The sequence below is a fragment of the Trichosurus vulpecula genome, chromosome 9 (assembly GCF_011100635.1).
Source record: "Trichosurus vulpecula isolate mTriVul1 chromosome 9, mTriVul1.pri, whole genome shotgun sequence".
Taxonomy (NCBI): Eukaryota; Metazoa; Chordata; class Mammalia; order Diprotodontia; family Phalangeridae; genus Trichosurus; species Trichosurus vulpecula.
This window is the reverse complement of record NC_050581.1, coordinates 116,491,095-116,518,516: the sequence shown is the minus strand read 5'-3', so window position 1 is coordinate 116,518,516 and position 27,422 is coordinate 116,491,095. Positions and strand designations below refer to the sequence as shown.

Sequence of the window (27,422 nt, the reverse complement as noted above, 5' to 3'; positions counted from 1 at the left end):
CTGCTGCTGCTGCCGCTACGCCGCCCAGCCGGGATGGGTGCGGGGCCCGGCGCGGGGCTCTGAGCCTCCCTGCATCCCCCCACCCACCCCCGAGCTCCGCTCCAGCCTCGTCCCCTCCCCCTCCCCTCCTTTCCCTCCCCCAGCCGGGGGGCCATGCCCCAGGCTCTGAGCTGGGGGGCGGCCCCGGGGGCCCGGACAGCGCGGAGGCCGGAGGTCCAGGTCCAGGTCCAGGTCTGTGTCCCTGTCCCCAAGGGCCCCCCCAGCGCGGCGCTTCATGGAGCGGCCCGGCCCTGGGTGCCGGGGGCGGGAGGAGGAGGATCCAGCTGGGCCCTGTGAGCCCCCAGCGCTGGCGGCAAAATGGTAGGAGGGTAGTGGGGACCCGGCTCCCATCCCCCAACTCCTATTCCCCAGTCCCCCTCCCCAGCCCCCAGCCTATATACAGCTCCTTGTCAGAGGCCAAGCTAGCATCCCATCCCAACCCTCTCTGCCACCCCAAACCCTCACCACCCTAGCATAGCACCCCAACCCCTCCCCCCCCCAGAGACTGAGCCAGCCTCCCCACTCTCAAATCTCGGCTCCATCACAGACATCCCCCCTGCCTCACCAGGGACCCATCCTTACCTCCAGACTAATAGAGAGGTGAGCAGTCTACCTCCCCTATACCTTATCCCTATCCCATTCCCAAAGGTCCCAAGATGATTGGGACTAGCCCTTCTCGCTTCCAATTAAAGCCAGCTCCCTAGCCCTTCATCCTCACCCTCCTCCGGATTCCCCAAATGGAAAGACAACTGGAACACCCCGGTAACTGGTCCTCCCTCCTTGTCCCAACCTTCACCCTAAATACTAAGATGGTACTTATCTCTGAACTAGCCCCCCACACACACGATGGCTCGAGCACACACACATACACACACACACACACACACACAATCTCATTACAGTCCTGTCCACTCTTGTCATACCACCAAATTCTCTCCATCCCCCCCTTCCTCCTTCTCCCCAAACTTAAGCAGTAGAGAGGACTGCCAATACCTCCTCGTCCCATACAGGGAACCTCCCGCTGGTCTCTGTTCCATCCTCAAATCCTAAATCCCAGGTTTCTGCTTCTCCGAACCCCTACCCCAAACTCCCCTCCCCCCAATTGCCAAACAGGAACTCGCCTCCAGCCCTCCTCCCATTTACTCCTCTGGGCTCTCAGTCCCATTAAACCTGACCCCCAAGTGTCCCCAGTTCCCCTCCAGTAGGCTGTCCCACTGTAATTTACCCCAGCCCTGACTCTCAACCCCAAACCTCCATCATCTCCCTTAGTAACCACTCTGTTTTCACTGAGGCTCCAGATGGTGAGGGGGCTTGGAGAATTCCCCTATACACACTTTCCCACTCCAACTAGCCCAGGCTGTTTACCCCTATTCCTAGGCTTCCCTTGGAGAGAGGGGTACATAGAAGAAAAAGTGGGGAGTGATTTGGTACAGGGTTAGGAGGGTCCAGGAGCTAGGAGTGTTGGTGGGTGATTGGCCTCAGAGGAAGTGCTGATTTATCCCTGGGGTGACGGAAGTTGAACCTTGGGGCTACGATGGAGAAAGTGTTCTCCTCAAAGGGTTAAATTCCTCCCTCCTGGCTCCCCCCTGCCCTAGGGGCTGCCCCTACTATCCTGTGACCTGGGAGCAGGGCTCTGTGAGCTCTGGGATGGGCTAGGCTGAGTTTAGGAGTGAGCTCACAGTCCCACATTTCCTCTTAGGCAGGGGTCTGGAGTAGACCCAGGGGGCTTTGGCAGCACCAGGAAACCAGTGACCTTAGGATTTAAGGGGAGGGGTCTTGAGGGAGTTGATTTCCCTATCCGAGACCCCCTGTGGGTCCTGTGTGTGTATCTATCTGTATGGGAGGCGTGTGTGCGCGCGCGCGCTTGAGTCAGCTTTGGCACTGAATTCAGCAGGGGCTGGATGATGGAAGGGCAGGACATCTCTTAGACCAGAGGACTCCCAGGAGACTGTTCATGAAGATGGAACAGCACGCTCAGCAAATGCACCCCAGGCCCTAGCTTGGGGTAGTATCAGGACAATCAAACACCCGTGGAGATTGCGGTCAGACACAGACCAGGTGGTCTTAGTAATCAAGGAAGCAGCTTGCGAGAATCCCCTTAGCAGAAGCTGGAGACCCTCCAGCCAACTAGAGATGGGATGGAGGGAAGGGATCATGGAAGCCCATTGTCTCTGCTCCCCAGTCTGGACAGGCAGAAAGACTGCACACCCCAGCCCTCTGTCCTCTGTCCAGTCTAAGCCTTGTGCTGTCTTCCTCTTGCCTCTCCCATGTCACTGGGCACAAAGCCTCATGGGAGGTTTGAGGAGAAAAGTCCTTACTAGCTGGGCTAATCAAGGAAAGCTCCCTGGAGGAGATGACATTGAGTTGGCTTTAGATGACTGGTAGGAAATCAACTGGATTAGATTTGTGTGTATTTAGTAACTTGCCCGAGGTCATACAGGTTGTAAGTGTGACCTGTATTTTAATACAGATCTTTTGACCTGAGGTCAGTGTTTTCCACCATATCATACTTGCCTTCTTGGGCCTCAGTTTTCTGTAAATTGGGGAGATTGGACTCAGTTGTCTTTTAAAGTCTTTTTTTAGCCCTAAAAATCCCATTATCTATTCCAATGGAAGTGTGCATTTTATCAGGACACACAATTTTAATTTAAAGGAATAGTTGTCATCATCCTCATTTTGTGTATTTCTGTATAAAGTTTACAGTGTGTTTTCCTCACAACAAATCTGTGAGATGGGTAGCATGACTATTCTCCTACTTTGCGGATAAGGAAGCAGGCTCTGTAACATCAGAGGTCAGATCACTTGTAAGCGCCTGGCCCTAGAATGTGAGTCCTTGCTGCCACTGTGTGTGTATATTTCAGCACCCCAAAGTCAGTGGGCTCAGCTGTCCAGGACTGAAACCCCGGGTCTCTCTTGTACCTCTTGCAAGGGAGAATCCCACGCCTATGAGTCATTTCTTTGTCCTCAAACTGTCAGGGTGGCATTAAAGACCTCCTGGCTGGTGATTAGGGTTCTCTTTGGGAGAGGTCTTTCCTGAACCTTTGACATCACTCCTTCCCACCCCTAAAGGCCAAGGGCCTTTGTTATGCACAACACCTGCCCATTCCCAATGGTCATAACTCTTCTTCAATAATCTTCTAAAATGAAGTGTTCAAAGTAGGAAGGTCTTCCTTTATTAACTGGTACTGGGGATCTAAAGATCGATATGAAAGAGTCTTCCCTTAAGGAGTTTCCAGGCTGTTCAGTAGTGTCTGACTCTTCATGACTCCATTTAGGGTTTTCTTGGCAAAGATATTGGAGTGGTTTGCTATTTCCTTCTCTAGCTCATTTTCCAGGTGAGGAAACTGAGGCAAACAGGGTGAAGTGACTTGCCCAGTTTCCCATGTCTAGTAAGTACCTGAGGTCGGACTTGAACTCATGAACTCAGAAAAATGAGTCTTCCTGACTCTGGGCCTGGCGCCCTAACCACTGCACCACCTACCTGCCCTTTTCCAGTCTACTAGTAGTCCATTGTGTCAGGCTTTTGGAGGGAAGTTACACAGTTTAGAGAAGACAGTCCTTGCTTTTTGGGAGCTTGCGATTTGATCAGTCAGTTGTGAAATATTTATTAAGCACCTACTATATGCTAGCACCTACTATATGTACTAAATGCTTGGGATATAAAAAGAGGCAAAAGTTCCTCCTTGATGAGCTTGCAATCTAATGGAAGAGACAACACATAAACAACCAGGTACAAACAAACTGTGTCCAGGATAAATAGGAAATGCTGGGGGGAAGGCACTAGGATGAAGAAGGATTGAGAAGGGCTTGCTGTAAATGGTGGAATTTTAGCTGGAACTTGAAGCCTCAGAAACCAGGAGGCAGAGATGAGGAAGGCAGGTAATCCCAGGCACAGGGGTCAGCCGATGAAAGGGGAAGTTTAGTAAGGGGAGAAGATGCCCACAAAAGACCTGTCATTGGAAATAGAACACAAGTGTGTTTAGAGAGACTGGGAGGGTTAAGGTTCATACTATCGGGGAAATTGTGCAAAGCTTCCTGGAGGAGGCAGCTTTTGGATCAGGTTTTCAAAGGATGGGCTTGGAATAGAACAGGAAGGTAGAATGGGATGCAGGTAACAAGCCCCTGAGGAGTACGGAGGGGAGATGGGGTTTGGAGTCAGAAGACAGGTTCAAATCCTGCTGCTGACATTTGCTATCTGTGTGACCTTGGCTATGAACCTTTAACCCGTTTTTGCCACTTCTCCATCTAATGTAAAATGAGGAGATTAGACTCTGTCTCCCAGAAGTTAAGCATGTCAGAGTTGGGCGGGATCTCGGGCTGGGGGCCCTGCTCCCACTTTGTCTGTATCTCTGACCAGAGGCTGCCTGGCTTTTGCCTGAAGATGGTTGCCTGGGCAGCCCATTTTGAATTTGCAACACTCTGGTTTTTAGCAGGTTCTCTCTTATAGCAGATCAGAATCTCCTTTCTTTAACGTGCTTTCAATGCTTTTCCTTTGGACCTCTGAAGCCAAATAGAACAGGCTGATTTCCTTTTCCCCAGGACCACCTTCTGATGCTTGAAGATAGGATTCTGCCCTCTCTAAGCCTTTCCAGGCTCATTGCTAGATTGTATCAAAGGGCACTTTCAGCTCTGGATCCTTTCAACCAGCAAGATGTAGCAGACGGGACTCTGGAGTTGAAGTCAGAGGACTTGGATTTGAAACTCGGCTCTTCTACTCTTTTACACTCTGGGACTCTGTTTTCCCTTCTGTAAAATGGCTTAGGTGCTCCTGAATGGCTCTTATGGCTTGTGATTGTGTGCTCCACCTGGTATTTTCCAGTGGGGGAGCTGCATGGGTGAAGTGGGGAACTCATTCCTCCTTGGGACTGGGCCTTGCTTGGCCACATAGGGTTTGGAGGACACATTTGTGGGGAGCTTGGAGTCTCAGGGGTGTCTCTGACAGAGATAGAGGGCATAGTCTTTCTAAGCCTGCCCTTTAGTGCTTCTGTTACTGTTGAGATCCTGGGTCTGGAGAGCCGACTGGGGTGTGGGGCATACAGGGTGATCCTGGGCAGAGGGGCCAAGGGTGGGGTGGGGTGGGGAAGGGCTCTCCTTTAGGGTCCAAGATTTCTGCTGCCTTTAGCTGGTGGGGTGGAAGGCAGAGTCGGCCCTAGACTCACCTTCTCCATGGAGTTTTCCTGATTCCCCTCCCTTCCAAATGAACTTGTATTTAAGTTTTTTTTTGCATTTCCTTGTATTTATTTTCTTTGTATTTATCCTGTATATACTGTTTCTCCCAGAGATAACACAACAGAATAGGTTTTATCCCATTCTTTGTCTTTGGAGCCCCAGTGCCTAGCACATAGTAGGGGGCTTAACAAATGCTTGTTAATTGATTGAAGGAGAGTCACTGGTGTAGGGGACTGTCGTCCTTCCAGGCCCCTCCAGGGCAATTGGAACTCGGTGCAGCCAGCACAGCTGGATTAGGAAAGGCAGGGCCCACAGCTAGAGGGCCTGGTGGGAGCCAGCACATCTGGTTGAGGGAGGTGGGCAGGGCTCAGAACTGGGTTATTGGCATAGCCAGCTGGCACTACCTCCTCTGTGGGGAGGGGGAGGGGGCAGAGAGAGGAATTAGGAGGCCTGGGGTGCAGACAGGGACTGGTTTAGGCTCCCAAGGTCCTGGAAGACATGAGTCTTTTCCCTCATATTGTGAAATCACAGAGCCATGGAATGTTAGAGTTGGAAGGGCCTCAGAGATCGTCTGTCCCAACTGCTTCATTTTACAGATGAAGAAATGAAACCTCCCCCAATGGGAAGTTACTTGCCCAAGGTCACCCAGTCTTTTAGTAACAGAGTTGAGCTTCAATTTCAGGTCTCCCTACTCCTTGGCCTAGGTTCGTTCAATGGTGACTTTGAGGGCTAGGTATGAGATAAGCTTTCCCCATGCTCTTCAGATCCTGGCCCAGCTTCCCGGCTACCAAGGGACCGTTATTTCTTTGTTGTTCAGTTGTTTCCGTCCTGTCCAACTCTTCGTGACCCCATTTGGGTTTTTCTTGGCAAAGATACTGGAAAGGCTTGCCATTTCCTTCTCCAGCTCATTTTACACATTAGGAAACTGAGGCAAACCAAAGTAACTTGCTCAGGGTCACACAGCTAGTAATGTCTGAGGCTGGATCCCTTATCCATCCCCCTGTCTGTTGTCTGATGGCTTCTAGTGGCTAACTCTGTCCCTTGTAGTTAAAAAAAAGTATACCTTTTAATTTCATTTTAATATTTTTGGTGCCTTTTGTAATTACATCACAGTCATTTCTGTGCCTCGCCTTTCTTGGACCCTCCCTTGTCACAAAGCAAAACAAGCCAAACTCCAAGCTTGATAGAATGACTTGCATCTGATCATGTAGACGCCGCTCTGCCTGAGGAGCCCCCTGCCTCCCAGCAAAGAGGAGGGAGGTGGGTTTCATTATTTGATCTCCTGCTCCATCCGTGGCTTTTTAGAGTTCATCTTTCTGTGAGTGACCTTTTCATTTCCATTCTTGTTAGCCACTGGGTACGGCGCTGACTCGGTCCTCCTTATTTCGTTCTTCATCTGTTTTTACAGATCTTCCTGCATGTCTCTGACATGCGTGTCTCAGCTTTGTCTTTCCTTACACGAGGCAACATTCCAGCCATCCTGTCGTTTGTCCCAAAGGGACATCTGATATGTCCCTTGTGATTTGTGGGATTCAGAGCTCATCTGTGCCTTAGCTACTTCTTTATGTGCCCCCAGCACCAATCATGGTGCTTTGACCATAGTAAGCACTTAGCAAATGTTTCCCTGATTGGATTTGTTGATTTGATTTGCTAGTTGCAGTACTTCTTACCTGTGTGACCCTGGCCAAAACAACTTACCTCCTGCAGCCTTACTTTCTTCATCAGTAAAATGATGCTTGTTAGAAAAGTATTCAGAAAGGTTTAAAGCGTTTTGGAAGTGGAGGCTGGTGATTATCAGCCAAAGGCTTAGATTGTTTATTCATTGAGATTTTACATGGGAACGTGGCTGTGAAGGCAGTGCATTTGAAAGACTGCTTGGGTGGAGTAGGAAGGCTCCTGTATTGGGGAAAGAACACTTAGGCTTGGTGCAGAGAATCTGAGTTTGAATCTTGGCTCAGACATTTTCTAGCTATATGACTCGGGTCCTCAGTTTTCTCCTCTGTAGAATGAGAAAATACTACTTGGATTATCACCTTCATAGGGTTGTTATTGAGAATCAGATGAAGAAATGGATGTTTATGAGCAGAGAAGAATCATGATGTGTTTGCATGTGTGTGTGTGTGTGTGTGTGTGTGTGTGTGTGTGAAGAGTGACATTTTGGTCTCATGGATAGAGCTTTGACTTGGAGCCAGAAGGAGCTGAATTCAAATTCTACCTCAGAGACACTAGCTAGCATTGTGACCCCGGGCAAGGTACCTAACCTCTCTCTACCTTGGTTTCCTTATCTGTAAAACAGAGATATTAACAGCACCTGCTTCCCAGGGTTGTCCCTGATGTTCAAATGAGGTAACACGTAGAAGCATTTTGCTAACTTTCACGGCCAATAGAAATGCCAGCTACTCTAATAATGAACAATTACTTTTACAGTGGTGTTTGTTCTGATGCCATTGCTGGGCTAAAGGGGCAGATGTAATGGGGGGCACAGGATAGGCACCAGTTAGGAATCTCCTGCAGTAGGGCAGGTAAGAGGCAATGAGGGAGGAGAGAGGAGATGATGGAGGAAGAGTTGAGAGGAATTGGCTGCTGCATGGGGGGAGTGTGAAAAGGGGCGCTTGGGTGTCTGGGACACAGCAGAGCCATTGGCAGTCCCAGGGAAACTAGAAACCTAGCCCTGCTCTTTGCAGACTAGGGATGGGGAGACTATTAGAAGGAACCACAGAGGCCAGAGAAGACCCAGCAGCAGCTTGACCAGAGGTAATAGTAAAACTTCTGTCCTTTGAACAGGGAGAGGGGCTTGAACCCTCACTTGTTTGGTCTTTTTTGGCTTTCTGGGGGTGAGGGATGGGTAAGGGAAGTGGAAGGAGAGAGAGGCAAAGAGAGACAGAAAGACAGGGACAGACAGACAGACAGACAGACAGACACACACACACACACACACACACACAGGCGCGCGCGAGAGGAAGATCCCTAGCGGCCCCAACAGCTATTAGGTGGTAGTGGTGGTAGGGTGTATAGCAAACCTCACCTGATAATAATGTTGTTCAGTCATGTCTGACTTTGTGACCCCGTGCTCACACAACAGTACTCTTCATGGGGTTTTCTTGGCAAAGATACTGGAGTGGTTTGCCATTTCCTTCTCGAGTGGATTAAGGCAAACAGAGGTTAAGTGACTTGCCCAGGGTCACACAGCTAGTAAATGTCTGAGGCTGGATTTGAGCTCAGGTCTTCCTGCCTCCAAGCTCAGCATTGTATCCACTGAGCCACCATGGTGCCCAGATAATGATCCTATCTAGCATTTAGATAGCACTTTTAAGGTTTGCAAAGTTCTTATACATGTATTATCTTATCTGATCCTTACAGCCCTAGGAAGTAGGTGCTATTATTATCCAGTGAAAAAACTGAGTCTGAGAGAGTTTCAGTGATTTTCCCAGTGTCACTGTGCTAGGGTCTGTGAGGCAGAATTTGAACAGGCCTTTCTGACTCCAAGTCCAGCACTTTCTCCACTGCTCCCCCTAGCATCTAGTCTGCATATGTCTAATGCATGTATCAGTTAATACTGGGTGTTCTAGTTATCTGTGCTTATGTTTTATCCCCATGCTAGCCAGTGAGTCCCCTGAGGGCAGGGGTTGCATCTTATGCAGACTATCTAAGAGGCTTTCTCTCCTGTGAGTCCCTCAGACAGGATTCTGTGCATAGCAGGCACAAAGATGTTTGTTGTGGAATTGAAATGATTAAGTCCTTACTGTTTGTAGGGACTGTGCTAATTGCCAAGAGAGCAGCAGGGATGAAAAAAAATGTAGTGTCTTCCTCCCCCTGCCCCGCAAGGAGCTCAGTGTCCGTTCAATTCAACAAACATTTAATAGATGCCTGCTGCATACAGGGGAACGCACAGAGGGAAGACAGCACTGTCTCTGCCCTAGGGAAGCTTACGGTAGATGTGTCCAGTGTCCAGGAATGACACAGATGTGGATGAGTACTGGGATGCAAGGGAGAATATGGTGGGTACAAAGGAGAGAGCCAGTCCAAATGAGTTCACAAAATGTGAGGAGGAGAAATCACTTTCAGCTGTGTGTGTGTGTGTGTGTGTGTGTGTGTGTGTGTGTGTGTGTGTGTGAGAGAGAGAGAGAGAGAGAGAGAGAGAGAAGGATCGAGGGAGGCTTCACAGAGGGGAAGGTCATCTGAGCTGAGCCTTGAAGGAATTCAAATTAACTCAACAAACATTTCTTTATTAAGTGTTTACTACGTGCAAGGCACTGGGAAGGATTTCAGCAGATGGAAATGAAGAGGGAGGGGAGAGAGCACTTTCCACTGGGCATTTTTTATTTTATGATGTGTCCCTGGGGAAGGATGTGGAATAGAATGAGAGATGAGGCTGTTGGGAAGAGAGGTCCTGCCCTTTCATGGGGTGCCAGGTGGAGGAGGGAACCCCTGTTATCCCTTGGATGTGACACCTTCTGGAATCTGCAGGTCCTGGGCATCTCTGCCTTAGGTCTTCTTCCTCTGCCCCTAGACTGCTGATATGAAGAAAATCCTCAGCTGGGATTGTCTCTTAAGTGCGTTGTCTCTCTCTCTCCCTCTCTCTCTCTCTCTCTCTCTCTCTCTCTCTCTCTCTCTCTCTCTCTCTCTCTCTCTCTCTCTCTCTCCCCCCCGCCCTCTCTCTGTGTCTCTCTCTCTCTCCCTCTCTCTGTCTCTCTCTCTCTCCCTCTCTCTCTCTCTCCCTCTCTGTCTCTTTTTCCCTCTCTCTCTCTTTCCTTCTCTCTCTCTTTCCCTCTCTCTCTCTCTCTCTCTCTCTCTCTCTCTCTCTCTGTGTCTCTCCCTTTCTCTCTCTCTCTCTTCAGAGCCAGGAAATGGGCTGGATTGGAGGCTGAGCTTTTTCCCAGAGTTCTGGGAGTACGTAATCCTGATTCTGGCTCCAGATTGCTCTTGCATCTCTGCCCTAAAATAGACCTGGTTCTTAAGATTTAGCAATGGAAGGGACATCAGAGCTTGTCTAGGTAAACCTCATGTTATAGTTGAGGAAACTGAAGCTAGGTCCCAACGAATGCAAATGATGAATCCCACAAAGTGGCCACACACTTTCAAATTTCCCACAATTGGAAGTATGAGTAATTTGCCCAAGGTCACGCATAGTAAGTTATAGAGCCAGGCTTCAAACCCAGGTACTGTGTCTCTAACTCTGATGTTCTTCGTAGCACACCATACTTGGGCCTCTGGTTGGGGACAGTGATTAGAGAGCCCAGGGATCATGCTTAGAGGGTCTAGAGGGATCCCCATCTGTCCAGGCAGCTAGGTGTAATGATTAGAGCCCATAAACATGTGACCTTGAGTGTCTGACATGGTAGCATCCCAAAGGCATGCATCATGATGTAGCTGATTGAGCTCTGGACTTGGAGTCAGGGGACTAGGGGAAGCTTGACTGGGCTTTTCTACTTCCTAGATGTGAGGCCCTGGGCAAGTCCCTTCTCCTTGAGTCTTCATTCCCACATCTGTAAATTTGGAAGAGTAATACTTGCATTCTCTCCCTCGAAGCACCTTAAAGTACCATAGAAATGTGGATTGTGGTGGTGGTAATGGTGATGGCAACCCTGAACTGCTTTGAGAAGGTTCTACTTTGTTTCTTCAGTCTCAGAGGGTGGGAAAGTGTGTGATCAATTTAGACATTTCCATCCATTCCTGATCATGGAAATAAAAAGATTGCTCATTAAATATCTGGGGCATCTCTTATCCAAAGGGAGGTTCATTTTTATGTAATTAGCTCTGTGCCCCTGGTTAGAGGAGACCTGCCATATTCCCGTATTTCCCTTGACTTCAAATATAGGAAGGGCTATCATGGACACAACTGAAAATGGGTCAGAGGGTAAACAGGTCAGAGGGAAGATGAATAAGCAGGTCATAGAATATCTGAGGAACTGGGGTATTTGAAAGGCTTTCATGTGGATGGATGAGGTGGTAAATTTAATGTCTTCCTTGTACTCTATTCTGTTGAGGTCATCAGGGTCAGAGGCCCTGGCCAGGCTTTATACAGTCTGGGGCACCTGCTTACTCAGGTTCCATCTTAAAAGGGACCTTTGTTGAGACTAAAGTGTACAGAAGAATAATGAGGTTTAGAGCTGGAAGGGACCTAGTGAAAATCATCATTTTCAGATGGTGAAACAGGGTCCCACGGAGGGAAATGACTTGCCCAAAATCATAAGGGTACTACATAGGAAGACTAGGATTTTATCCAAACTAGGATGGAGGAGGTAATAATATACACAATCAGTTGAATATAGAAATCTCTCTTACCCAACAGGAAAGTAGGAGGGAAGGAGCAACTTAACAGATGGAGAGATGAAAAGGGGTAATTGTGGTAAGGACCCCACAAGATCATAGATAGGAAAACCCTTTAGAAAATTAAAGTTCTTTTCCCCCTGCCTCTCTTTATGCTCCCATCCACCTCTTGGAAGCTGGAGGAGCCTAGGACCTTGGAGGGGAAGAAGGTATGAGAACTTATGGGAGTGGGTTCATCTTGACCTTCTCTTTGCATCCTTCTGAGAAGATCTACCATCCTCTGCCACCCAGACACAAGAAAATCTATCCTAAGAGGAGCAAAGCCAATGACATTCTGAGACAGGGGCAGGCTTAGAGCTGGGTGATTCAGAAGGTGGTGTCTGGGGGAAACCAGCCACCTTCAGTGATTGAGGGTCTTCTACCCAGGCTGTCAGCTGCCCTAGGCTTTGCCCCTTCCCCAGCCTGGACCCCAAGGCCTTCACAGCCCAAGTTTCTCTGTGCCTTCAAAAGTGACTGATTTATTATTACTTTACAAAATGATCAGAGACCTAGAACATAAAAGGCCAGAGCTGGAAAGCACCTGAGGGGTCCTCTACTTATTAAATCATAAAAGCTGAAGAGGTGGAACAGACCCCAGAGCCATTTAGACCAATCTCTACCTGAGTAGAATCTCCTCAGCAGCACAGCAAACACTTGAAGATCTCCACACAACTGTGTGTGTGTGTGTGTGTGTGTGTGTGTGTGTGTGTGTGTGACAGAGAGAGAGAGAGAGAGAAGGGCAGACAGAGGATGAGAATTCTCTCTGAATTCCACCTTCGAGAAATTGTTAGGGAACTTTGTTTTTAGATTTTAGAGACTCAGAAAGACCTGGTGAAGGATATCTGAGCTGAGTCTTGAAGGAAACCAAGGAAGTTAAAAGGCAGAGGTGAGGCAGGAGAGCACATCAGGCAGGGGTGACAGCCAGTGCAAAGGTGTGGAGGTGGGAGATGGAGTATCATGTGTGAGAAGTGGCATATAGGACAACACAGCTGGATCATTAGAGTACATGGAGGAGAATGAAGTAAATGAAGTTTGGAAAGGTGGGAAGAGACAAGAATTTGAAGGGCTTTAAATGCTGAGTGAAGGATTTGCCGTTTGATTCTGGAGGTAATATCACACTCTTCCCTCTTATTCATCCAATAAAATGCCCAGACATTTTTCACGTGCACTATTGCCTGGCCAGGCCATATCATCTTGTACTTGTGAAGCATGAGACTTCGTATGTAACCCTATGCGATCCATTTCCTTAGAATGTTTTAGACCACCTAGATCTCTTTGGTTCCTGACTCAGTTATTTAGCACATTTGATAAGCATGTTATCTATCCCTTTATCCAAGTAATTGACAAAAATGTTAAATAGTACAAGGCCAAGAACAGACCCTGGGCCATTGCACATAGTAAGCACATCATAAATGCATCATTCATTCATTTATTCCACTAGAGACGTCACCCCAAGTTTTCCACAGTGAATCACTGAATGATGGTGACTTTTTAGGTCCCATCTTTCAACCAGTTCTGAATACAAAACTATCATCCCATTTGTCCACGAGGATAATGTGAGAAGTTGTACTGAGATTTCAGCACCTTATTTGACAAGGTATATTTGAATCTTTCTCCCTACCTTTCATTCTAGTAACTCTTAAGAAAGGAAATGACTCATTTGATTTTCATAAAAGCCCTGTGAAGTAGGTGCTATGGTTAGCCCCATTTTAAAGATGAGGAAAATGAGAGTCATTGAGGTTGGGTGGTTTGCCTAGGGCAGGGGCAAGGAGTCTGCAGCCTGGAGGCCACATGTAGCCCTCTAGGTCCTCAAGTGCATACCTAGAGGGCCACATGTGACCTCGAGGCCACAGGTTCCCCACCTCTGCCTAGGGTCATAGAGTTGGGTGGGATTTGGGTCTAGGTCTGGTGACTTCTAGTCCTTCACTCTTCATGAACCATGCTGTGTTTAGAAGTCATTAACTATCCATTTGATGACACATCCTAGAATTTTACTAGGAATTGAAGTTTTCTGGCCTATGGTTTGTAGACTCTGTACTATTCCCTTTTTTGGAAGATCGGGACAATAATTTCTGTTCTTCAATCATGTGGCAACTCTTTCCTTCTCCACAGTATTTCTCTATTTTACAATAACACTCCAGTGTTATGTTTTGTTTTTATATCGCCTACATTTCCCAATATATCCCTCCTCCTCTCCTTCCTTCCCAAAGAGCCATCACCTATAACAAAGAATAAAAAAAAAAAGAGGAAAAGAAAATGATTCAGCAAAAGACATTCAAAAAGTCTGATGTTATATGTGGCATTCCACACCCTAGTCTCTCAGCTCAGCAAAGATGTGAGGGAAATACATTCTCCTATCTCTTCTTTTGGACCAGGCTTGGTCATTGTAATCTTCAGTTTTGATTGTTTTGTTGTCATTATTCTTTCCTTTTATATCATGATAGTCTTTGTCTATATTGTTTTCCTGGTTCTGCTCACTTCACCCTGTATCAGTGATACAAGTCTTCCCATGCTTCTCTGTCTCCATCTTATTTGTTGCTTCTTATAGGACAATAGTATTCCATGGCATGCATGTGTCACAATTTGCTTAGCTATTTCCCAATCAATGGGCATCTACTGTATTTTCAGTTCTTTACTGAAAATAAAAAGGGCAACTTAATTGTTTTGAATCTCCTTTAAAAAAATTAATTAGTTTATTAATTTTTAGTTTTCAACATTCACTTTTATAAGCTTTAGAGTTCTTTTATTTTTATCATTGGCCTGGCTTTGGCATTTCTGGGACATTTTATCTCTGCACAATTTCAAAGAAGAGACTGGCATTGGCTCAGGATCACATCAACCAATTCAGAGCCATCGGATGTCATTAGTCATGTCTTAGTGACTTGAACACATCAAACACAGCTAAGGATTCTTTTATCATCCCCCTGCTTATCTTGAATGTTGATTCCCCAGTAGCCATTTTTGTTCTGTCCTTCTGGGTCTTCTTGGCTGAGAAAACAGACAAAATAAAGAGTTGATAACTTCTGCCTTCTCTTGGTAGTCAGTTGTGGTCCTCTCTACTTCCCAAAAGTGATCCTATACTTTCTTCGATTCGCTTCTTTCCCCCCGATACTAAGACATTTTTGTGCATCTGTGATTTTATTGTGGGTATTCCTTCCATTAGGGCAGTTAGAGCTCTAGCCCTAGAGTCAGAAGTCCCAGAGTTCAAATCCATCTTCAAACACTTACTAGCCATGTGACCTGAGCAAGTCATTTACCTCAGTTTCCTCATCTGTAAAATGAGCTGGAGAAGGAAATGGCAAACCGCTCCAGTATCTCTGCCAAGAAAACCCCAAATGGGGTCAGGAAGAGTCAGACACGATTGGAAAAAGACGGAACCACAGTAGTTCCTTCCATCGATTTCAGATAACAACTGTCCATATCTTCCGATCCTGGGTGACTCTTGTCATTGTCCTCCAAGAATCCCAAGCCCAGGAATCCACCCAGCGTGCTTGCTTTCTCTTTGACATTTGTGGTTGCCGAGGGGTCATCCACAGCCTTCGCTCTGACCGTGTGACCCGATTGTCGCCGTTTCTTAGATGGCGCCCTTTCTGCTGCTTCTCTTTTTTAATATGTTGCAGCCTCTTCACACCCACCATGTACTCCTGAGTTGCTTTTGGATAACCTACAACTTTAATTGTTTGGAGGCTGCTGTTCTTTGCCTCACAGCAGTACAAAGTCATCAGAAGACACTCACTTTCTTACGTAATCTTGCTTTTTCTTTGTATATCAAAATGTATCTTATTGATAAGTCTGCAATAGAAAAAAAATTTCAACAGCAACAAAAAAATAGAACACAAATTGAAACTGACTGTTGTGTAATTGTAATGACCAAGCTTGGCCCCAAGGAGATAAATGAGAATGAACCTCCCTCCCTTTTTTGCAGAGGTGGGGAACCATAGGTGTGGAACAGTGCATATATGGTTGAATTGGTTTTGAGGTATCAATTTTATTGGACTGCTTTTTGTGCCTTTTTTATTCTTTGTTGTAAGAGATGACCCTATGCAGAGGAGAGAGAAGGGACAGACTGCGAAATGAAATGATGTCATGTCAAAAGATATCAATTTTTAAAACCGCTGCATTTTCCGAAGGCAATCCAACCCATTGTTCTTTTTAGTTTTGAGCCCAGTTCGTTGTTCATTTGCAGTGATTATCCAGGCTCTAGGGATGAACTCAACTTCATTTCACGGTCTGGATGTTAAGATTGTAGATTTAGAGGAGGGGACCTTAGAGGCGTCGAATCGAGTCCCTCCACTTAATGTCACAGTGAGGTTAACGCAGGGTCACACGGCTAGAAGGTACCTGGGTCAGGCTATGAACCCTGGTCTTCCCCACTCTAAATCCAATGCCTATTCATGATCCCCATTTTCTTCCCTGATCTTTAGTCCTGCATCACCAATTGCCTATTGAGCACTTCAAGCTGGATGTCCCAGAGCCATTCTGATGCCAACATTTTCAAAACTAAGCTCAGGATCTTTTCCCTGAGACCTTTACCTGTTTTCTCAATTTCTATAAAAGGCACCATCATCCTTCATGTTCTTTGTTTGTAACCTTGGTGTTCTCTTCTACTCCTCCCCCACGTATCCAAAACAGTTGCCAGATCTTGCCATTTCTGCCATAACGTCACTCACATTTGATCCCTTCTCTGCACTCCCACAGCTCCCACCTTAGTTCAGGCCCTCATGGCTTGGATAATTGCAGCAGCCTCCTAATTGATCTCCCTCCCTCAAGTCTCATCACTCCACTCCATCCTACACGGTAATGCTAGAGTAAATTTTGCTTAAGTACCAATATAACTGTGGGACTCCTCTATTCAGGCAGCTCCAGTGGCTTCCTGTTGCCTCTAGGATCAAGCGTGAACTCCTCTGGTTAGCTTTTGAAGACCTTCCCAGCCTGGCCCCAACCTGTCTTTCTAACCTTGGTGGATGTCGCTCTCTCTCCCATACTCTGTGATCCAGCCAGACATGCCCTGTCTTTGTTCCTTACTCGTGGTCCTCTGTCTCCCATCCTTAAGCCTTTGCAGTGGTCATCTGACTTACCTGGAAGGTTCTCCTTAACCTAGCCTCGCAGATTGCTTCTCTATAAGATTCAGCTCAAGCATCATCTTCAACTCAAGAACCCTTCCCCAATTACTCTACATGCTGGTGCCTTCCCTTCCAAAGCACCTTGCTATTTAACTAGTGTGTATTTATTAATTTCTGTTCATGCTGCACACATGTCCTTGCCATCTCCTATTAGAATGTAGGCTTCTGCTAGTAGGCAGGGATTATTTCATTCTTTGTGCTTGTATCACCAGCCCCTAGCACACACAGCACATTAGAGATACTTGTTGATTGATCTGAATAGACATTCTTCACCCATTTGTTTTTTCCTACATGCATAGATAAGCTGATGTTTTGGGGGATTATGGACCTCAAGTAGAAGGCTCTGTATTGTCCTGGAGCCTGATACAATCCTGACAATGTCATCTGGAGGACCAATAAGAGATTCCTTTTCCATTGAGACATTGCTCCGGACATCCTCCGTGATGGTGGCAGATACCTTTGGCAAGCATACGTCTCCTTGTTTTATGCCTAGTTTGATGTTAATAATTACACCAAATATTTGGTATTTAAAACTCCCTTTGGTTGTCCTTAGTTTTCCTGGGCAGCCTCAGCTCATTTTGAGTTTTTAGCTCTCCTCAAATTGTTCTCATTGGATCATGCAGTACCCTTGGGTATGCATCTTCTATTATCTGCCCTTGCTTCTGTCTTCTGTCCTTGTCTTTTAACAATCTAAGTTAACTTGGTTGATAAGTTCCCTGTGTATCCATTTCATTCTCTTTAGACAGTTTTCTCCCTTTTCTTCCTCTTAGGAATTATTTCTTTTGTAGCCTCAGAATTTCATTCTCGAGAGTTTCTGATCCCTCCTGGTCTAGCTTCCTCTGTAGAATTTTAATCTATGAGAACCTCCATATTTATCCTTTTATGAAATTCCTTGAAATATTTTCTTTAGTATAATAATAATAATAATGTCCAGCATTTGTATAGTACCTACTGTGTGCCAGTCACCTTACTAAGTGCTTTACAGATATTATCTCACTTGACCTTCACAACAATCTGAACTCAGGTTATCCTGATTCCAGATCCAGTATTCTATCCACTGAACCATCTAGCTGCCTGTATATATAAAATGGTATCTGACTGTCCTTTCCTTCTCAGTTGTGAATTCTAAGATGGAGTAGTCACTTTTTCCTAAGGTTCCCATCATTTCTACAATTTGTTCCTCTTTGTTCATTAGTCAGATCCAGAATAGCCATTACCCTTATGGCTTCTTCCACCTTTTGCAGGATGAAATTATCAAGACAAGTTAAGAATTTAATTGTGCCTGTGCTTTTGGCATTGAGAACACTCTAGGACATATCAAGATAATTGAAGTCCTCTTCCTTATCTGTTTCCTGAACTCATCTATTTCCTCCTTCTGTCCAGAGGGTCTGTGGTATAGTCCCACAAAAAAAATCATCTCTGTCTATGGTGAAACAGAGAACACATAGGCAATATTTTCCCTTCTCTTCTATAATCTAACCTCATTGTTTTACAGATTCATCAAAACAATAAACATTTATTAAGCACCTACTTTGTGCAGAGGGCTGTGCTTGGTGCTAGAGATACAAAGATAGAGCTGACTCACCCCATTCTCTAGTCACTTGTAATCTAATAAGGAAGCAGGGGGAATGGGACCCAGGTACACAAATAACCTCTGACATAAGGGAGAAGGGAGGGGGGAGTGAAAAGGAGAAAAGCAGAGTCCTAAGCCCAGTGCTGAGAAACTTGAGGAGGGAGGGCTTACTTTTGGCTAGACGGGGTAAGGTCAGGGGAGCCTTCATTTCGTGGAGGTCACAATAGAACTAGGCCTTGAAATTCCAACATATTTTATCAGGCAGAGATGAAGACTGGGAATCTATTACAGACGTGAATGACAGCATGGACGTGGAAACAGGAGGAGCAGGGTGAGACTGGGAATAGAAGGTGATCCAATTTGTTTAGAACATAGTGTTTGTGAAATCTCGTATGAAACGAGATTGACACCAGATTGTGCAAGGCCTTGAATGCCAGGCTATGGAGATTGTATTTGAACCTATAGGCAGTGAGGGTCTCTAAAAAGGAAATTCCATGGTCGAATTTGTACCTTAGGGAAATTATTTTAGAAGCTAACCTGGGGAGGAAAGAAACTGGAAACTAGGAAGTTATCCAGAGTACCCCCAAATTCTTATTGTAGTGAGCTCAAAACTGTAGTAGGACTTTTAGGATGCCCAAGTAAGAGGCTGAAGTATGGAGATGGCTGTGGGAGGGGTGGAGGATGGAGACCTTGTGGTGGTCAAATTGATAGAATCTGATAATGGAATTAAATATGAAGAGGAAGGAGACAAAGAAGACCCAAGAGTCTTGAGTAGATAGATGGTGACTTGGGAGTCTTGAGTAGATAGATGGTGACCCGGGAGTCTTGAGTAGATAGATGGTGACCCGGGAGTCTTGAGTAGATAGATGGTGACCCGGGAGTCTTGAGTAGATAGATGGTGACCCGGGAGTCTTGAGTAGATAGATGGTGACTTGGGAGTCTTGAGTAGATAGATGGTAACCCGGGAGTCTTGAGTAGATAGATGGTGACCCGGGAGTCTTGAGTAGATAGATGGTGACTTGGGTGATGATGGTGCCCTCTAAGGAAGTAGTCAAGTTGGGAGAGGAGGCAGAAGATGCGGATTTCAATGGATGGTGGCTGAGTTTGACAACAGGCTCAGAAGGGGATTCTTCGTGGAGATATCCAGCAAGCAGTTGAAGATGCTGGTTGGAGAATCTGGTGATGCTGCAAAAAAGACCTTGGAGGCCTTCTAGTGCCATAATCTAATTTTACAGATGAGGTCACCAAGGCCTAGGAAGTGAGTTGTCCAAGGTCACACAGATAGTGAATATCTGAGGAGGGACTGGATAGATTTGTTTTAAGATGTGATCATTGAAGATGAGGAAGCAGATGAGATCACTAGAGAAGAGGACCCAGGAGCCAGTTTTAGAGATGGGCTGTAATCTTCAGGGGATGAGAGGAATGGGATGAGTCAGAGAAGTAGCGGTCAAAGAGGTAAGAGGAGACCCAGGAGGCTATGACTTATCTGAAGATGGTATTAAGAAGAATGGGGTGGTCAGCAGCGAAGGCCATTGTTTTCCCCTCTCTATCCTTACTGAGTCTTCCTTGATCCAATCTACTGGTAAAGGATTTCTTCCTCTGAAGCACTTGGATATTCCAGGGTCTTACCCCCTACTAGACTTTGAGTTCTGTGAAGGCAGGAACTGTGTTATCAAAACTTTCTAAACCAAGGGATCCCTCACCCTCCCCACTACCTCAAGGCTGTGCATGAATACAGGTGCGCATAGTAGGTGCTTGTTTAGTATTTGAGAGATGATAGGGACATTAATAATGACCTTTGACAGTGTAGAACCTGGGTTGTCTGAGTCCCAGGAAAGCATTTATGTAAGAATTAAAAGAAGAAAAGCATTTAAATCCCCTGGTTCATAGATAAGGAAACTGAGGCTCTGAGATTTGAAGTCTTCATTAAAGATGACACAGACAGATAATAGCAGGGCTGAGAGCAGCCCTCAGGTCTCTTGATAACCCAGTTCAGGATTCTTTCCACTATGATGTGGCACATCTGGACTGATGTGCTCATGGGAGAGGGTAAGAACCTGTCTCTTTCTCCTGGGATCATAGCAACCGAGGAAGTATGGCACTGCGAAAAGCATGCTAGATCTGGAGCCAGAGTCCCTGGGTTCAGATGCCAGCTTTGCTGCCTATGACTTGTGTAACCTGAGGGGAATGGCTGAACTTCTTATGAGGGGGCTGGAGGTCCTGGGATCTGAGAACTGGAAGGAACTTTCATGATCATTTAGTTGGTTCCAATTCTGGTCAAATTCATCCCTTTCCTCCCCCTCCTCCACTCCCCATGGGGAGACTGAAGCCCAAGATCCAGGAAGGAATTTGCCCAGGCTTAAATAGCTAATAAGTAGAGGAGCCAGGGCTAGAATCCCAGAGACTGTAGGAGAGAGAGGCCTTATGGAGCCAACAGGAAACAGCAGAGACAAATATATTACAGAGTTGAGCAACAACTTTGTGTGCCTTTAGATGGAGAGGATGAGGTTTTGTCCAGATAATGTTACTGGGTCGGCTTAATCTGGGAAGATTTCCTGGAGGAGGTGGACTTCGAGGTATGATTTCAAGGTGAACTGTGACATTGAGTGACAGGAGAAAAAGGGAGTGAATGGAGGCTGAAGGCTCCATGGACAGGTATGTGCGGCTATGTTGGATGTCTACTCCCTTCCAGTTTCAGTAGCACATGTTATCCCACCCTCTGCCTCCTGGCAGGTGATACTGGGGATCCTGTGGTCTGATGGCATTTACTATCTCAGGCAGCCTCTTGGTTGTAACCAAGAGCGGGCAGACTGCTTTACTGGAACGGGTGTCATTGTGTAGCCATTCATTGGCCTTTCCACCCTGAACTAGGCAACGCTTCCCTGGCCGATGGGGCCTGGAGTTGACCACCTTGCAGGGCTCTGGGGAAGATGATGGTTCGACTTCCTGGCCTGATCTCTGCTTCAGCCCCACTCCAGGAGGGAATGGAAAGCCTCAGGTGATAGCCCCAGGGAGAGTTTTCATATATTATGTGTACCACCAGCCTTGTAGTTGGAAAGACCTGTGTTCAAATCTTGGCTCTAACACATACCAGCTGTGTGACTATGAACCCCTCACTTAACTTTCCAGTGTCCCTGGAAGGAACTCTGTAAGATGTTAAATTACCAGGGAATTGTTGATCTGCCTGGGTGGAGGGAGTTTCCATGCTGGGAGTCCTTCAGACCTACGAAGTCACAGGTCTGCACCAAAAACAAACAATATCCACCCCCCAACTTTAGACTCATAATTTCACAAATTGTTGGATCCGTAAGGACCTTAGGAACCATTTAATTGGACTTCATTTTGCAAAGGAGAAAATTAGAATCTTAGGTCATAAAGATAATAAATTTAATTAACAGAGCTGGAATTTGAACCCAGATCTCCTGACTCCTAGTTGAATGATTTTCTATTCATACTTGAAACCTGCTCAAAGGCCCACATGTGTGCATTCATATCTTCCCCCGGGAATGCTCGTGTGGGTGCAAGCCTGTGTGTGTGTGTGTCCACATGTGCACATGTGGGCTCTGATCCTTCCCTGTCCTGGGCCCCCAGGCCTGCCTGTGGGAGGTGGAGACTGATCCTGCTTTGGGCCCCACAGGGCTGGCTCCTTGCCTGGGCATCCAGCTTTTGGCCATTTGACGCAGGAGGGAAGGATTTTTCCTTTCATTAAATGTTAACAGAACCATGGACTTCTCTGCCTGGTCTCTGCTTCAACCCAGCTCTGTGGGGGCCTTGCCCCCCAGGAGGGGATGGGAGGTCTCAGGGCTGGTATCCTGGGCAGCCTCCAGCCTAGCCTGGCAGGAGATGATTAAAATCTCCCCTGCTGCCTGGGAGGAAAGAAGGTCAAGTATTATCATTCCATTTTACATAGGAGGAAAGTAGAGCCCGCAGAATTCTGAAGTGACTTGCCTGCAGTCGCACACAGACTAATAAGGGGTTTCTGTCCTTTCCATGATGCTGAACTGCTTGGCTCCTTTGGCTCTATTTCCTCTTCTGGTCTGTGGCCACTGTTACCTTCTCCTATGAGGAAGAAGAGACTTTGGACTTGTCTCTTCCTGGGTCCCGGTTTACTCATCTATAAAATGAGGGGTTTGAATATAATGATCTCTAAGGTCCCTGCCAACACTAGACCTTAGTTTGAGTAAAGCACTCCTTTTGCTTTTTAAAACTTACCCAAGCTAACTGTTAACTCATCCTAATTCAGGTGTGGCGCTAGGCGTGCCCTGGACTTGGAAGGACCTGAGTTCAAATAAGAGCCTCACAACCCTTCGAAAGTCACTTAATCTCTCTGCCTCAGTTTCCCTATCTGTAAAAGGGGGATAATAATAGCACCTACTTTCCTTTGTTGTTGTGGGATCAAATGAGATTTACCTCAGCAAAGCACTTTGGGAACCTTAAAGCGTATGTAAATGCTAGCCATTAGTATTGGCTGGGGCAGCTAGGTGGAGCAGTGGGGCCTGGAGTCCGGAAGATTCATCTTCGTGAGTTCGAATTTGGCCTCAAACACTTGCTAGCTGCGTGACCCTGGGCAAGTCACCTAACCCTGTTTGCCTCAGTTCCTCATCTGTAAAATGAACTGGAAAGGAAATGGCAAACCACTCTAGTATCTTTGCCAAGAAAACCCCAAATGGGGTCACAAAGGGTCAGACACGACTGAAATGACTGAACAACTGGAGTCAGGAAGGCTCATCTTCCTGAGTTCAAATCTGCCCTCAGAGACTTACTTGCTGCATGACCCTGGGCAAGTCACCTAACCCTGTTTGCCTCAATTTCCTCATCTGTAAAGTGAGCTGGAGAAGGACATGGCAAACCAACCCCTCCAATATCTTTGCTAAGAAAACCCCAAATGGGGTCACAAGGAATCAGGCACAACAGAAGTGACTGAACAACTGGAGTCAGGAAGACTCATCTTCCTGAGTTCAAATCTGGCCTAAGAGACTTGCTAGCTGCGTGACCCTGGGCAAGTCACTTAACCCTCTTTGCCTCAATTACCTCATCTGCAAAATGAGCTAGAGAAGGACATGGCAAGCCAGCCTCTCCAGTATCTTTGCCAAGAAAACCCCAAATGGGGTCATGAAGAGTCAGACTGAAATGACTGAATAACAGTAATTATTAATGGCTAATCGTGACTTAATGCTTCCTTCATCATTCTTACAAGCAGCTTCCATTTTCTTATATTTCCCTGAGAGGGAGGGATTATTATTGGCATTTTGCAAATTGGGAAACAGATTTTTTGGGAGAAGCAACTTGCCCAATCTCCACTTTAGAGAGGAAGGAAGGCTGAACCTACTATGTGCTGTGTATTGTGCTACGCTCTGGGAATACAAAGACAGAAGCCGAGCAGTCCCAAACCTTAGGGAGAACACACTGTGAGGAGATATAACTGGAACACAGATAAATAAATACAGATGATTAAAAAGTCATTTCCCAAGGGAGAGAGTGCTCCTAACTGCAGGGTAATGGTGCTTTGGCTTAACCTAGAGTAGGAGCTGACCCCTGAGTTAGCTTTGGAAGGAAGCTGGGGATTTGGGGAAGTGGAGGCAAGGAGGAGGGCTGTGCCAAATGTGGGGTCCTGCCTCGGAAAGATGCCCAAAGTTGGGAGATGAATGTCCTTTACGGGAAACATTAGCCAGTGAATTAGACTGGTCCTGAGGGACCATGAAGGAGAGGAATAGAAAGACTGGAGAGGTAGTTGGGAGGCCTGTTAGAGAGGGCTTTAAAGGCCAGGTTGAGGCTTTTGAATTTTATCTTGGAGACAGTAGGGAGCCATGGGATTATCTCAAGTAGGGGACTGATGTTGTCAGACCTCAGCCTTAGGACTGTCAGCTTGGCAGCTGTGTGAGTGGGGGGTGGGGTGGGGTGGGGGGGAGTGCTTTAGAGAGAGCAAAGACCGGAATGGAAGTAGAAAGGCCAAATTAGGAGGCCCTCAAAATGGTCCAGGTGTGAGGTGAGCAGGCCTGAGCTAGTCTGGAGAAGAGAAGAGGTTTCATTCATGAGTTATCTCAGGGAGATGCTGTGGGTAAAGAGCTTTGTTCTTTTGAAAGGGTGATAGAACTGGCAAGAATTAGTGTTATTTTTATTAAAGTGGGTTTTCTTTCAGTAGTTGCAAAGAATCGTCTTGCCCTGTGGACCTCCAAGGTCTTATTGGGAAGAATTAAGGGAGATAATGGATGGGCGTGAGCTGTGAAGAGAATAAAACTCTCCCTAAATAATTATTGCTTCCATTTTTCTAGCACTTCAGGGTCTACAAAGGACTTCCCTCACAGCAATACTGTGAAAGAGATAATAAGTGTATGGTTATTCCCATTTTATAGGTAGAGAAACTGAGGCCTAGAGAAGTAAAGAGGCCTACTCAAGGTTACTCAGCTAAGAGATATCAGAGCTGTATTTCAAACCTAGGTCTTCTGATTCCAAGGCCAACAGTGGCATTCCTGTAGGTTGCTCCACAGTAGGAGTGGATAACTTAGGCTATTAATTAACAAACACTGATTAAATACTTCTACGTGCAGGCACCCTGCTATGCACTGGGGCTACAAAGAAAAAGCAAAAACAATCCCTGTCCCCAGGGTGTTTACAGTCTAATTCTGAAGCCCACGAGGGCATACCAAAGGGATCAGAGTAGATGGAGGGAGTCCCCAGAGGGGAAGGTGCTGGTTTCCTCCCACCCACTCCCTAACCCTGTGATAAGTATCATGGGAAGGGATGAGGTGGAGATTTCAGGGCGCTGAGAGCTAAGGAGGAGGATCCACTGTGGTAGATTGGAAGAAGTTTTGGAACTGGGAATCGGGGAAACCTCAGTGCTAGACTCTCTGACTCTTAGTTTTCTAGTCAATAAAGTGGGAATGATAATATTTACTCTTCCTATTTCACTGAAGAAAGTGCTGTGTAAACCTTAAAACACTAGAGGAAAGGGGGTCTTTATTACTAAATGCCTGGCATAGTACCTCACTGGAAGGAAGTGTGGCCTTACTCTGGGCTTCAGTTTCTTTCTCTGTAAATGGCAGACTGGACTCAGTGGTCTCTAACGTTGGAAAGAGCACCAGGGTCAGAAAATGTGGGTTTGAGTCCCAGGTGTTGCTTTAGACAAGTTACTTCTCTTGCCTGGGCCTCAGTTTCTTCATCTGTAAAATGAGGATATTGGATTTGATGACCTCCAAGTTTCTTCCTAATTTTGAATCCATGATCCTGCAACTATATAACGCATAAGGGGCCTTCCAGCTCTGTGATCCTAGCTTTGACACTGTCGAGTCATAGAGAAATTGTAAACTGGGGGATGTGTGTAAACTTGGAGGGGTGGGAAGAGGACTGAGGGTGAGTTAGTTATAGGGTCCTTAGAGGATTCTCCTATTTTCTTTCATGACAACATGGTCTAGTAAAAAGGGCCCGGGATTTAGAGTTATAGAGTGTTCCTATTTGCTTCTTGTGGGAGCTACCATATTTCCATTCTCGGCCTCATGAATGAGGGGGTGGGTTAGACTCTATCCTCTCTGAGCTCCCTGCTGACATGTTCCATGATCCAGTCTTTTCTCTCTCCCTTTCTCTCTCTCTCTTTCTCTCTCCTACCAGTTGATAGTTGAGAAGACAACTGACTACCCATCGGCCGAGTATTCCCTGGTGGAGGATGTGGCCCTGCATTTCACCTGTTTGATGGACAGGTTGAACCAGCAGCGTCTCTTCCAGCCAGACCTGTGTGACGTGGACCTGGTGCTGGTACAGCAACACAGCGTCTTCCCAGCCCACAAGGGGGTCCTGGCAGCCTACAGCCAATTCTTCCACTCTCTCTTCACTCAGAACAAGCAGCTGCAAAGGGTCGAGCTGTCCCTGGAGGCCCTGGCCCCTCGAGGGCTCCAGCAGATCCTCAACTTCATCTATACCTCTAAACTCCTGGTCAACGCGGCCAACGTTCAGGACGTGCTAAACGCCGCCTCCGTGCTGCAGATGGCGGACATTGCTGCCTCCTGCCAGGACTTATTGGACGCCTGCTCCCTTGGTCCGCCTGGCCCTGTGGCCATGGCCCTGGGGCCTGGGAGCAGTGGCGGTGGTTGCCCTCCTGGCCCTGCCTCATACTATTGTGAGATCAAGCAGGAGGCTGATGCTCCCACACAACCCAAGATCTATGCCCGAGAAGGGACAGATCCATTTTCAGTGAGGGTGGAGGATGGCGCGGGGCTGGGAGGCAGCACCGGCCTAGGGCTGAGCCCAGTGTCAGCAAAGCCATTCTACAAAGAGGAGAAAGAGGAGGCTGGGGGGACTGAGGGGACAGCACCCAGGGCTCTGTGTAAGCTGGAAGGGGCGGAGGACTCTGAGGAGGACCTGGAAGGCCAGGGGGCCTATAGCGGGGAGCAGCAGCAGATCATCGTCGAGGTCAACCTGAACAACCAGACGCTCCATGTATCCAAAGGTCCCGAAGGGAAGCCGCCAGCTGCTGACACTGGGGAGGCCACTGTGGTGCTGGGCCCCGAGGAGAGAGCCAGGAGAGAGGAAGAGGAGGAGGAGGAAGAGGAAGAAGGGGGTGCTGGTGGCAGTGGGGGAGAGGAAGAGGAGGAGGAGGAGGAAGAGGAGGAGGAGGAAGAAGAGGAAGAAGAAGAGGAGGAGGAGGAGGGTGATGGTGGGGAGGAGGAGGAAGAGGAGGAGGAGCACAGTGAGGAAGAGGAGGCAGAGACAACAGAAGAGGAGGAGGAGGAGGCAGGCCGGGCGAGGAAGGAGAAGCCTAGGCCTGCTTGCCAGGGATCCCGGGGGAGCCAGGCCACAAGGAGCAGCGTGGCCACCAGGTCGAGGGAGAGCGCCAAGCAGGGGGCATCGGGGGAGGAGGAGGAAGAGGGAGCCGAGGAGGGGGCCCGTAGAGGCCGGAAGCGAAGGAAGGATGCCCAGATGCCCGCCCCATCCCCAGATGGTCTGGGCCCCAAGGTTAAGCTGGAGGAGAAGCAGCATCACCCCTGCCAGAAATGCCCTCGGGTCTTCAACAACCGCTGGTACCTGGAAAAACACATGAACGTGACCCACAGCCGCATGCAGATCTGTGACAAGTGTGGCAAGCGCTTCCTGCTTGAGAGTGAGCTCCTGCTGCATCACCAGACAGACTGCGAGAGGAACATCCAGGTGGGAGGCCCCCTAAGACCACCCCCACTCCCTCATCCTGTCCCTGGGGTTTTGGTCTACCTTCTTCTCCC

The 27,422-nt window shown here is 47.3% G+C and overlaps 1 protein-coding gene across 1 annotated transcript in view; it reads left to right on the top strand.

Annotated features, from left to right (window-relative positions):
* The first annotated feature begins 293 nt into the window (after positions 1-293).
* ZBTB47 (zinc finger and BTB domain containing 47) overlaps positions 294-27,422 on the top strand; it is a 41,767-nt gene continuing 14,638 nt past the window's right edge. Inside the window, 2 exon segments of the mRNA XM_036737541.1 lie at positions 294-360; positions 25,819-27,351. Coding sequence (XP_036593436.1) covers positions 358-360; positions 25,819-27,351 — 1,536 coding nt within the window. The 5' untranslated portion in view covers positions 294-357.